This window comes from Anser brachyrhynchus (assembly GCF_964034855.1).
Source record: "Anser brachyrhynchus genome assembly, chromosome: 19".
Lineage (NCBI taxonomy): Eukaryota > Metazoa > Chordata > Aves > Anseriformes > Anatidae > Anser > Anser brachyrhynchus.
The window spans coordinates 9,023,776-9,037,380 of NC_137712.1; the positions used below are offsets into that span (position 1 = coordinate 9,023,776).

The window sequence follows — 13,605 nt, forward strand, 5'->3', positions numbered from 1 at the left end:
ATCTTTGTGTGTGTTTGTCCAGGGCTCCTATTGTATGAATTACAGATACTTGCACCTAAGACGGACACGGGGTCCTAGGTGCTGGGTTAAACACAAACACACGGACCGCATTGTGCCACCGGCGAGATCTGTGCAAACCCCAATTCTGCCTGCCCTAAGTTGAAAGGGAAGCACTTTGAGCCCTGGGGTTTAAGTTAAGATTGGGAAACAGAAGAGTGGAGCATGAGAAAGCCAGGGGAAATAATGCAAGTAATAAACTATTTCTCCTATGAAATTGCTCTCCTGTCTGTCCTACTACAAGCAAAGGGGAGCAGCCCTTGCCCGGCACCTCCTGCCCACCCCGCAGCCACACACGCTGCGTCCCCCTCCCCACCAGCAAGCCGAGCAGCTGGGACTGGGGAAAGTTAAGGAACCGCGCTGCCGAGTTCATCTCCCTTTCTGTTTTCCCCAGGACAAAGCAACTTTGCCGAGAGGCGACAGTCGTGCAGGTTGGGGACGGGGCAGAGGAGATGGAGGAGATCGCAGGGGGACGGTGGCAGGGCAGCGAGCGGGGCTGGTGGCCACGGTACCCGCGGCACAAGCATCCGCTGCCTTCTCGTAGGAAGTGACTCCGGTTAAAGGGAAAGGGGAAATCCTCCCTGTCTCTTTAAGGCATCCTAGGACATGGAAACTTCGTACTTTCAGGGAATCTCCTTGCCAAAAGAACTGTAAAACATGTCTTCCTCCCCCCCACCCCACCCCTGCCCGCTCCTCTTTCTGACTTGTTTTCCTTTTTTTTTTTTTTTTTTTTTTAAGAGCATTTCCATTTTCTATGACTTCCTTCAGAGCAAAGATGGATGTGGCGACATTTATAAGGGTTTGTAACCCTCCGAAAAGTATCCAATTTCACGACAACTTCGCTGCACTTTATCACTAAAGCGGGGAGAGGGAGGGAGGCAGCGGGAGGGAGGGGGAGAGGGAGCGACCGCACGGGAAAAGGACCCAAATTCATGATGGGCTCATAAAATTTAAATAAGAAAAGTGCAATATCCCTCATTATTGTTCAGCTCAGACAGCTTAGACTGGTAGCTGCTTTTAGTACTAAATGGTTTTATAGGGCTATTTGACCTTACAATCATTTGTGTTACACTTGCCGTTTCTAAGGGGAGACAAAAATACTCGACATCCTCTAGCTGCAGCGCTAGTCCCAGCCCCAGCTGAGTGTCGAGGGGTTGGGAACTTTATAAACTCATTTGATTCATTTGAGGTTTCACAATAGCCAAAAGTTCCTTTATAGCTTTTTGGAAACCACATGCTAACATAGCATCTAAAAAGGTAACAGTGAAAGTACGCTAAAGAGCTAATAAAACTAAGGAAATCGTAGAGGGACCTTCCACATGCATTTCTTTGCAGCCACACACCAGACATACATTTCTTTTCATACACGCATACAAGCTACTTTTAAAAGCTCTACTTACAGTTTTCTGACCTGCAAATGAGTTAAAAACCCACCGTAAGAGCTCTCTCCCCTGTCTGCATCTCAATCCAGACAGACAGAAATACAGAAACTACCCAGGATACTGCCATTTCCCTATGCAAAAGTTTACATAACTTTTTCTGCGAGCATATACTTTCAGCCAGTTTGCCGAGCTCCACTATTCCCCCGAATATATATATAATAAACACAGCCGTGCATGTTTACACATGCACTCCCGTACGCACGTATGTTGCAAGGCACACGCACATTTAAATGCACACACACATACACTACACACACGCACGCCTACAGCTGGCTGCTCTGCCGGCTCCCGGAACGTAAAAGGGATGCTGCAGCCCCAGGCACGACGAACTACCTACCTGCAATGACAGCCGGAGATCTCTGTCCTCCTTCAGCTTTCAGCCACACTTGCAAAGTGAAGGCATCTCGGGGCAGCTCAATATCTGCCTTCAGCCGCAGCTGATCACCTTGTCCACTGAAATAGAGCGCCCTGCTCGGGGTAAGGGACTCCTCTTCGTCCTTTACCTCCCGCTGTTGCCTCCTGCGGGGGACATGCCCAGGCTCCAGCCCAGCAGTGGAGCGCCTTCCTCGGGCTAACCTGGTGGCACAGGTGCCCGGGGCAGTGTAGAGGAGCTGGCGGCTGTGCCTGGTGTCCCTTCTTGCCCTGCGGGAGCGCTCGTCCATCCCACATTCGGGTCCACTGGCTAGGGCTGTACAGAGAAGCGCAAGAGGCAGCAGCAAACTCCAGAGCTGCATTTCCAATCTTCCCCCCCCTTCTCCCCTGCAAATCCTCCCGATCTGCCAGCTTTGGGCTCCTCCTTGCCTTGACTTTCTTCTCTTGTTCACCCTTCTTGGTATTTGCTCTTTTTATAACCCTTCTCAGTTGCTTTTTCTTTTCTTTTTTTCTTTTTCTTTCTTTCTTTTTCCTGCTTATAGATTTTTTTTTCCTTAAAACAAATAAAAATAAAATAAATCAAAACTCCTTCTTGGTTGAAATGTATTTCTCTGTTCTTCCTCCTCTATCTGTCTTCTTCTCCTCTATTCCTCCACAGCTGGAATTCCTCTCTCTCTTCTTTTCTCTGCTGGATTTTCTTCCCTTTATTTTTTTTCTTCTTAAAAAAAACACACACACACACTCACACACACACAAAACAAAACAAAAAAACAAAACAACCCCCCCAGCTTTCTCCAAGACTCAGACCCACTGATTTCCCTCCCCCCAAAAGATGCTCTAATCTATTTATTTTTTTGGCCTCCTTTATAACATAAGCCACAACCCCCTCCTTCCCCCCAACCTCCCCCCCTCCCTTCTTCTCCACAAAATGAAAGAAAAGAGAAAAAGCCCCTCAGAAGATGAGTAAACAAGAATATGCTAATCTACTCTAGGGTGCTCCACCTTCCCAATTGAATGATTCCCATTAAAACTGCAGGGATCATGACTAATCAATCAGCTTGAAGGAGCAGATAGCTCCAGAGGTTCAAACACTTTTGCTGTTTTCTTTTTTCCCCCTTCTTCTCTCCTCTTCCTCTTTCCCCCTATCACTTTCCCCTCTCTTATTTATTTTTTTAAAGAAGACGATCAAGATGAATGGATCAATGTGATAAAAATCCTGCACCCCCCTTTTTGCAATCTCCCCAGCTTTCTTTCTCAGTCCAGTCCAAAACACACATTCCTATTTTTTTTTTCTTGGCAAAAGAGAAAGCTATTTCTCCTCTCAGACTCCCCGTTGCACTTTGCTGGTAAACCTTATGCTCCTCTGCAGCACATAAAGAGTCTTGAAACTTGAGTCTCAGATATTTTTTTAATTGCTTTCTTTCTTTCTTTCTTTCTTTTTCACTCTCTCTCTCTTTTCCTAATTCTTTCTTTTCCTCTTATTATTTTCTTAAAGTTATGCAATCAGCCAGGCTCCCCCTTTTGTGGTCCCCCTCAGTGCAGTTGTGTGCAGCTAATCCAAATGTTGCATCAAAAGGTCCCCATCGAATCATCAGGAGCTAAAAGGAGAGAAGCTTTTTGAAGAGCATTTGCCTTCCAGAAGCTGTAGCAACAGAGCAGGATTTGGCTTTTGAGTGCTCCCAAAGACTCCTGTTTTTTTTGAAATAATAAAAAAAAAAAATTATTAATTTTATTGGTGGATTGAGTCAAAAAATCCTCTCTCAATATTGCTAATTTTTCAGTCTAAAGAATTCAGCTCCCCTGGTTTCCTTGGCTTAGTTGTAGCCACAGGTAAGATTCTGGCTGCTTGCTGGTTTGTAGATCTCTGTTTCTGAGCTGGGACGTTTCTTTTTTTTCTCCTTTCTTTTTTTTTTTTTAATATTTTTTTTCACTCTTGAAAGATCTCAAAAGCTCCCCCTGATGGCAACAAAAAGGATTTTTCTAAGTACTTAATAAGTGGAAATGACTTAGCAGTAGCACAGCCTGAATCTACTGGCCACAATTCCATTCAGAAGAAGTGCAGCAGAACCGAGCGAAGTTGCAGTCTCAAACCCAGGAATTCACATCACCCTCTTCCTCCACCTCAAACCTGACGACGGCCACACCACCTTACCTTCCTGCAGGCGTCGAACAGAACTCGCTCAAGAGTTTTCCTGGGACTGTAACCTTACTGCTTTTGCAGATTACCCTGTTAGGATGAGCTTGTTATGGCTACTTACACTTCAAATATACATGATAAAATTAATGAAAGCAAATAGTGAAATGAGAAAGAATTGTTGCATACTCGCAAGGCTTTTGGGAGAGGGCTTTTCAGCTCCTTACTAATTTGCAAACACTCAGGAATGTACAATTTGGCATCTGATTTTCAGAGATGTTGCACATATCCACAAAGCCCCACAGAAGTCAACAAGCGCAGCTGATCAGCCCCACAGACCTTCCCTCCACAACAGCTCGACTTGCAATAAAGATACACAACACTGGTAACATCTGCAAAGTTTGGAATACAAGACCTCAAAGCAATTAAGCCTCTCAACAATCAAGAGGAAATTGTTAGGTAGCAAACAAACTACACCACGGCATAAACTCCCATAAATGTCCTGAAGATCTCAGAGGGATGCAAAAAAGCCACTTATACATGTGTGCCTGCTCAGCAGAAACAGTTTAAGATCAGAGTCTGTGTATTCCACTTTGCTATTATAATTTAACACGTAGAGGATACTGCAAATCAAATGAAAAATCACAAAGTCGAAGTGAACGGGCTCAACTTCAAATAAGAGCTAAACCAGGAAGAGTCTTGATGCCCAGGACACTGCTTGCTCCAGCTGAAAACTCCCCCGACATCGATGGGAACTCTGCCCATGCCTGGAAGAGCAGGCTCTCTAGCTTAAATAACACAGCTTCCAGTTTTTCCAGTGGAAAAAGTTAATTCTGCAAAATCCAGATTTTCTTAGGGGCATTATGATTTGGCTGCAATCATCAAAGAAAACAATTGAAACATTTCAATTCGATGGCACTGCAGCATTTCATTTTGAACATATTTGACCTTATACTCTTAAAATAGCAATGGCAAAAGCAAGTGCTTCACTGTTACCAAAACACAACACGTCAATGCCATGGGTTATAATTCCATTAACAAACTCAAAGAGTATTCCAGCTACAGAGGAAAGGACCAAATCTTGACTTTCAGTATTTACAGTAGACAGAAGAAAGTACGAAAAGATGAGATTTACCTCTCGAGTACAAATTACACGTTCAATCAGTTTTACTTCCAATACTTTGCAAAAGCATAAAGGAAATGTGGTGCCTAAATTCTTGAGTCCTGCACGATAAAGAACAGAGAGTGGAAGAGTGATGTGATTTTCGGAATAGGGAGTAAATCTGGGATTCCTTAAGTCCATGGGTCAGATCTAACTTCCCTGACAACAGATGAAATTCTACCCTGCACAGATGGACATTTATTTTCTGCTTAAGCCAGTACTTAAGTGATGTACGGGCCTTCTGGCAGGGGGGTTTCTACCCAAGGAGAATAATCCTCCTGTTGAACTCGAGTGGAGTATTCTCCTAAGTAAAGGGAGCAGGATATTGTCCTGCATATAGATATTTTCACTAGAAAAAGAAAAAAAGCACCAAACCCTAGATACATGTATAGAGACAAGAATTAAAATAGATATTTATGATATTATGCCAAAAAAATAGCATTGAGCTACATGCTGCATGCAGTCATTATAAGTAGAAATACTCAGCAGGAATCTTAGCTGAAGCTGCCAATAACTCCCAGGTTCAAGACTAGAGCTGAGTGAATAAATCATAACAAATAATGGTTTTGTCAAATTTTGACTTTTTTTTCCCTCCTATTTGCAAGCAGCCTGCAAAACCTCTCAAATATGTTTGAAATTATATGCCCATTTCTCCCTCATATTTAGTCTTTCTCCAAGGCCAATTAGCACACGATTTGCTGTAATGTACACATTTTCACATTTGTTCTGCGGTAATTAGGCGAGGAAGTCACACAGCATTATTTTTGGCTCCCTGGGGGTCAGGTTTAATCACTCATGATATAGTAAAATTACTAATTCTACATACGATGGGAGATTCCACAGTTTGCAATCCTTTTCTTAAGAAACGGTGTTGGATCTTCAAATTACTCACGCGAAGGTCAATTAAAAACAACGTTTCTTGAAAGGCAAGCTGAACAGTCTGCCAGTTACGGCTGAATTGAGGCCCTACTATTTTGAGCAAGTATTTGTACATAGTTGTCCTCGCTGTGCACAACTCCATCAATCACAGCAGAGGTTTATATGGTTTTTACCCCTCACCGATATCCCAATCAAGTCTCTCCGAACTTGGCCTGGCTTGACGATGGCTGAAACGCAATCCAACAGCGGCTCTGTTCAGAATCAGACAGGGCCCAGACACCAGATTTTAATGCAACGTGTTGGATTCAGGGAATATTTTATGCAATCAACAATGGTATGATAGGAATCACGCTGCCTCCACAGAATAGCGAGGAATGAAACCCAAAGAGCCGAGAACGGCTTCAAAGCAACAGGGATTTAGGCATTCCGGGTTGTGGATCCCGTAAAACCCAACACCTCGTTGGAGACAGAGCCACACACTTGGTGTCCGAAGGGCGAGACAGGAGCTACATGGAATGTCGCCACAGCCCCTCGTGAGCCCAGGAAAAGGCAGGAACACTAATAACTGAAGAAACAACAATAAAAAAATGCCAAATATGTTCAATCCTGGAAAAGATTTAACAGAAGACCTAATTTGGACTCAGTGTAAATTTGCCAAATTTTTTTAAAATGTTTTCTCTATCTGTTCTTCCTCCTCATATTTTCAAAAGGACAAACAATTAAAAGCCTGTGTGCTGCCTTTATCCTTGCACTCTGTGCTAATGAAAGTCCTGAGTTTCTGGGTGCTTTGCTAACTATCGCCTGCATGTTCATAATGCCTTATAACTATGCTAACTTGAGCAGGAATCAAAACACCAGTACTACATTTCCTTTATTAGTGGGTAAGAGACTCTCCTGCTGCTGCTCTCCCAGTTGTCCCATGTGTGAAATACACACTCTGGTACTTTACGTCAATGAAACAGCCTCATGTCAATTTGAAATATACCATTTAATCCAGAAAAGCTTACTGAACAATTAAGAACTGCAATAAATGACAATCAAGACTAAACACATAATTGATAGCTTTATAAAGGTATCAGTAATTTTATAAAGTAATTTGCAGTCAGTGGCTATAAATTCCTATTTAAACCTGGCATACCACTCTTTTTTGCCCTGCAGAGAGCTGTATTACCTAACAATAGTGATGCCTGTTCGCCTGGAATTCAGTTACTTTATCCTTCAAATTTCCCACATGAAATATCGTATTTCCAGAAAAGTTACATATTCTTTGTATTTTTTTTTTCACCGCATTCTTGAAATACATTCTCGGGGGTTGGGCTCTAATCTCTATCCTACAACATTGTGGTGAGAGCAAAAAGAGATGTTGCTCACCGTAGAGGACGTAAACAACGGGGCGAAACCTTCATCCTCAATTAAACCACGCAAATATTGATTATAGCCGTGGGCCCACCTGAATTTGGACTGCATACCATAATTCTGGGCGTTGGGGACTGGCTGTGTGGATAAAATCCTCGCTCAGGTGTGGCGAGGGAACTGCCAGGACCTCGTCTCGCCTGTCCACGCCGCAGCCCCATGGCCCCACACACACGTTGGGGACACACCGAGCCTCCAGAGCAGCCCCGGTGGGTCTCTGTGGGGTGACTCCAGGATCAGGCCCCTCGCCTCCCGCCCTGCGGGGCCACATCCCGACACGGAGAGGGAGGCCGCTTCCTAACCCAGCAGACTGATGGGGGCAGCAAAATCACAGCCTAAAGGAAGAGATGCTGAGCGGAGGAAGGACCTCCTGGGTCTCAGGAGTGCCCACAGGCCCCTGCCCACCCCTGGGCTCCCCCGTGCACCCTTGGTGGGGCCGAGCTCCCGGCACCCTCCTGGCATTGCCCCTGGATCCAAAGCCCTCCTCCTCTCGCAGGGGTTTAGGAGCCCAAGGAGGACACAAACGCTCTTTGCCTCACCTTCCCCTCTGGGTTCAGGAGGCTGACAGACAGAATGCCTCTTTTAGAAGTCTGTTTGCCCACGGATTTAAGATTCTCAGATGAAGTCGGGATGCTGAAGCCCGGAACTACAGAACACTGTTTTTATCAATTCTCTACTTTTTCCCCAATGAGAAATTTCTGAGGGGCCACGAAGAGGGAATATTTAATGCTGCCCTTGAAAAAAAACAGGTAAAACCCAGGAGAGTACCTAAGCTTTTCCAGGTTTTCCAGAATGAGATGTGAGTTCCCAAATCATCTCACTCAAAAGCTATGGATCCTCCACTGCTTCTGGGGCTCGCTCAAATGCTGGTGAAATTCTGGTGAATACCTATTCTGCCTGAAATCCTGCTCATGTTAGCATTTTAATACCATGAGTTTGTATGAGTTACTTGGGGAACCTGGCTGGGAAGGAAAGGGGAACAAGACAAGCAGCTGACTGCCCACAAAGGGAAAAACTCCCCATGATTTGCAGCTCCTAGCAATTCGCGAATACTGGTAGCTGGTTTTTGAGACCAGACAGAGAACTGCACAGCGCCATTGCTTTATTCACCCTTGAACATTTTCAGCTTGCTCAGGAGAAGAGATCGTTTCACTGAACCAAAGACCTATCAGACAGCGCTGCACAGTCAAAATACTGTAAGATGGGCAAGACGGGGGCTGGCTTCTTACAGCAGGGTCCCCTGCATTTGTAAGCGTGTGGGGCACTAGCAGATACGTCCCACCAAACCGGCACATACCCGCAACACAAAGCACACCGCTGCAGTTGCTGCTCATTAGTCACCGCCCCGTTGGCAAGTCTCAGCCAAGAGGTCAAGGACTGGGCGAGCTGTGGAGCCTAAACTATCCTCTTAGACCTACTGATGTTTTCCCCACACGATAAATAACGTGCATGGGTGCAGCGAGGGATGGGGGGAGGCTGCTTTGGGAAGGCAGACGGGGCCTCTGCTAGCTGGGTACCTGTTCGGAAGATACATGGAGGTCATCAGTCTTCCAGCGCTCCGCTTTGACGTCTTCCTCTAGCCATACATCACTTTTAAAGCATTAAAGAGAGAGAGAGGTCACTTCTAGGTGTCCTGGGGAAGCAGAGGGCGGCTCTCCAGCACCTCGTGCCGGGTGGGCAGGGGCACCAGTGGCTGGGTGGGCCCGGGGGTGCAGACGGGGGCTGTGCCCGCTGCTCCCTCAGCTCCCCCAGTGCACTGTCGGCACATTGCGGTACTGTATAGAGGAGCCTGAACTGCTGTGACAGCCAGAAGGGAAGCGTGGTGCTGGCACACAAGTACATGTCCCGAGAAACAAGGAGCAGGACTCAGACAGATGGGAATACATGGCCCAGGAATAGTCTAGAAAATCCAAACATATCAAGCCATGTTTTGGTATTCACAGGCATCGTCTACGGGAAAGTTTAACATATCTAAATGTTTTTCCTAAACTAAATTTCTGCTCCAATGCCAGTACTAACAGGATTGACAAGAGAAACCTGTCATGTCTTGCTATTGAAAAAGATAATCAAGCAAGCGATAAACAAATTGATCAGGAGAAAGACACCGTGCGTCATTCTGCAATGAGACAGCCAAAAGACAGAATTCAGAGGAAAAACTTCTCTCTGCAGTTGAGAGCAATTCACAGCAAAATGGGATTTCCCCTCCCTGCTTTCATTTGAATGGCATTTGAAAAACACAGCTGCGAAGTGCCATGCACACAAGGTATGGAGCCAAGCAGGGAGCCCTCCTTGCAGCCTTCAGTCCTGTCTTCACAGCATGCAGTGCCCAAAGTCAAGCCTTCAACTCAAATGCTCCCAAACCTTAAGAGGCATCTGTCCTGTCCCGCCTTGGGCCCTCGAGGTAACCTGTAAATCGGCGGTCAGAGGCAAGCTTCTGCCCCAACCTGACCCAGGAGGCTACAGCAGCGCGAACATGACGCATGCGGCATCCGAGCCCCCCCTCTGCCAGCATTATACCCAAGCCCTGAGCACGGAGCAAGGCGACCATCCACCTGCCTGGGAGATAATAACCAGTCCTTTCTAACTGTGCTTAGCTCCAAACTTTGCAATGCTGCATCACTTTGTCACCCCCCTGCACCTGAACCAAGCCCTCAAGAGTCCTTCTGCAGCTTCCTCACCATACATCTGGCTGCCTCATCTTCCTGTGCCCCCCCAGTGCTCTGCCACCAAAATCCACAAATATTAATCGATCTGTCAAAAGAAAGTTCAGGCAAGGATGTATTAAATCAAAACATTCCAGTCATACCTCCCAGGCTTCTCAGTGCAACCGAGATTCCTCAAATACGGTTTAAAAAAAAAAAAAGAAAAAAGAAAAAACAAGACAAAACAAAACCAAGAAGGAAAGAGCAGAAAGGGTGGAAATAGAAACCAGACAGATGAAAAGCAGAAGGAAAAAGAAAACCAACAACAAAACACAAATAAGTTGGAGGACAGCCCTCACTAAAAGCTGCAGTATTTTTTTGTTGTTGTTAAGAATTTGGCATAGGTGGCTTTCTGTGATATGTCACTGCATGACATAAATACAATATAGCAAGCATTATAGGAAACGATTGCCATATGTGAGGGTGGTGGCAGCCTGTGCTTTCCCCGCCACCCCCTATTGCTTTTGTCTGCACTAAAACTGCGTTTAAACTAGTGAAATCCATCTCTATCTGTCTTAATGTATAAATACATTTTCGGCCAAGACCCACCACTGGCTACAGTTGTATGGCAACTCTCAATCGAAATGTCTAAGCAAGGTTTTGACTTCATCGTGAGTTCATTGTTAATGCATTTAACAGGATTTTCAAAAATTCTCTTTGCTCTTTGAGGTGATACCCGGTTCTCCAGTGATAGGTAGCAGACCCCGCCGCTGCAGGGCTGCTTGCTAGTGAGTGTCAAACCCTGTTTTCCCACTAGCACAGAAAACAGAAAACATCGTATGGACAGCTATAAAAGCTGCAGAGAAGTGGATCTGAGGAAAGCATAACCTGGTTTGTACTGGAGGATATTTCACGTGTCCTCCTCTTAGGACTGCTTGCTGTTGCATGAGGACATCAGCGTACAGAACGGACACGCTATAGGGACCGGGCTCTTGTGACCCACAGCAGTGGCAGCTCAGATACGCTGCCTAGGCAGGTAGCTCTACCTACGAGTATGTGAATGACCTGGTTAAGAATCTCAAGAAAATAGAAAATTCCTCAGGAGGCAAAAACTAGAATTGAAATATCAAAATTTATCCTGTAGCGAAAAATAGCCTCCTTTCATTCTTTTGCTACCAGTGCTTTAAAAAAGAACGAGGAAAAAGAAAAGTGTATCAAATGGAAACCCAAATAATACATGAAAACATTCTCCAAAACTAAATAGGCATAGAATCACAAAGCCCTGTATAAATTCAATAATATTCATAGAAAACATTTAAACCTACAGACTTAAACTTAATTTTCTAGAGTACATTTCTATAGTGCAATACAAATCTCATTAAATTCCATAGTTCATGATATTTATACAAAAAGGTACCCGCTGCTATTAAATGCTATATGACCCACCCAGAAAGGTTAGTAACTCTTTCTGGGTTACAAAAAAAAGTTTAGACTGATTTTAATTTGATCAGACTTGTTTTCAGAATAGTGCACTGAATAGTTACTAAGAAAAATAGGGCGGCTTTTTGTCCACAAATGAAATCAACTTTGTTAGGAGTATTCACAATATTTCAGCCCTAAAATATCATATGCTCCAAAACAGTGCATGCTTTGTGCCAAATAATGTCTTGCCAGGTTTTAATAGGAAATGATGTATGTGGAGTCTACAGCAATTACTTCATGGGGAATGTGGGCAGTTCTCCTGCTAAAGGTGCGGGGTTGGTGAGTCCCGTTGTACAGGTTTTGGGGCAAACCCAACAAAATCAAGAACTATATGGGTATATTGGTGCCTACTTTTAAAATTATTTCAGTCCAAGCAAAGGATTTAAATAAGGGTTGATAGTCATCTGTTTTCCAACCTTGTTGAGCATGACCAAGGCTGTTAAGTTGATCTGATATTCTGAAAGCCTTCTGTGATGTGATCTGTTGGAAGTCATCATGAGTCTGCACTCCTCAAAACCTTACCTAGAAAACTCCCGGGAGGTAGCAGAGGGACCAGGACAGTGGTGAAGCACACAGAACTTTTGCTGACATTTGTCACACAAGGTGAAGCCTTTGGTGTTAGTATCTTTTGCCAACACTAAAGTCACCAAGACTGCCATCAGAAAAATGCAGTTGAAAACTGAGAAAGATTATCAGGCTCAATAAGCAGTACTTTAAACCACATCCTACATTGGGTTTTTGTTTCCTTGTTCCACTAACTTGTTCCACTAACTTTTAATAAGGATGATTTTAACAATGGCACGAAATTAAGAGAGAGAGGGAAGAAGAAAAAATGCACAACTGTTTGTTTAGATTGGGCCACTTTGTGAATTTTTCTCTTAATTTTGTGCAAAGATTGGCTTTAAGAAGAAACACATTTCTGGAATTGGGAACCTACAGCATGGTACTGTGTTCAGGACACCATGCCAAAGTGTCTCTTTAATTATTTTTTAGATGAATTTTCCTTGTTCTCAGCTAATGGGTAACAGATCATGTCGCAAAAATATTCCACATCCCTATTTATCCAGCAGAAGAGAACTTTCTCTAAAAGTTTTCAAGGGGCTTAAAGCATACAGTCAGAGAGTTTTCAGAACCAACACCTGTGGGCTGTAGGCATCTAGTTCAGGCTCACCAGAGCCACATTCAGCCAATGACTTCCAGCTTCAGCTGCAATTTAAGGCTAAATTCAGGGTATTCATAAGGCAACAGACCTGTTTGCCTTTCTCTGTTCCCTCACTGCCTCCACATCCGGGGCATAAAACCCTAACAGAGCTCCTGGAAGTACATGTCCAGCTTCAACAGCCCTTTAAAAGGTACAGAATAAACCTGCTCGGGCAATCAAGGTGTTCTTGATCCTTAAGACTACTGAGTGCATAAGAATTAGCTGATACTCCTGAGTCATCGTCATGCAGAAGATCTACAAGAACCCCCAACACAATCCACTCTCAGCTCTGAAGGGCATTGAGGTCCCTGGCAGGAGTCACAGTGGGAAGCTGGCAGAGGAACCCAGCTCTCGAAGCTCTCGGCTCCCCCAGGTTCAGCCTGGTGCTTCAGGAACCACTGCCAGAGCAGCACGTGAGCAAGGGAGAAGGACAGAACCAGTACAAGGGGCTGACCACTGCCCCAGGCAGCCCGGATCCTGGGGACGGGATGGGATCCCCTCCCTGCAGGGAATCGCACTTTTCTCGAACACGAGTCCTTCCCAAAAGGGCTGCTGAAGCCAGCCTGCTTTTTGTTCTCAGTAATCACTTTACCAATATTTCAAAGGCATTATGTAACTGAAACGGTGTAAAGTTATTGCTACCGACATTGTCAATAAATCATTAACATTTCTTAACAGGAACAGCACAACTGTTCATGTCACGGCTGTCTCATTCACTTTCAAATCAAAGCTTTCAAATTAAATATTCATTTAATATTAAAATATTAATGCAGTCCCACTGTTTCTGTAACAAATATTAATTTCTTATGGCATTTCCAGGC

General features: G+C 44.6%; 1 protein-coding gene across 9 annotated transcripts in view; it reads right to left on the reverse strand.

Moving 5' to 3' along the window:
• The window catches only part of PAPPA (pappalysin 1), a 370,091-nt gene that overhangs the window by 189,060 nt on the left and 167,426 nt on the right, over positions 1-13,605 (reverse strand). The window contains exon 1 of one of the 9 annotated variants that reach the window (XM_080561601.1): positions 1,837-2,709. The exons of the other annotated variants lie outside the window; for them this stretch is intronic. Within the exon in view, the coding sequence (XP_080417727.1) occupies positions 1,837-2,233 (397 nt within the window). The 5' untranslated portion in view covers positions 2,234-2,709. Of the gene's footprint in view, positions 1-1,836; positions 2,710-13,605 lie in introns of those variants that run through there. 9 annotated transcript variants of the gene reach the window in all.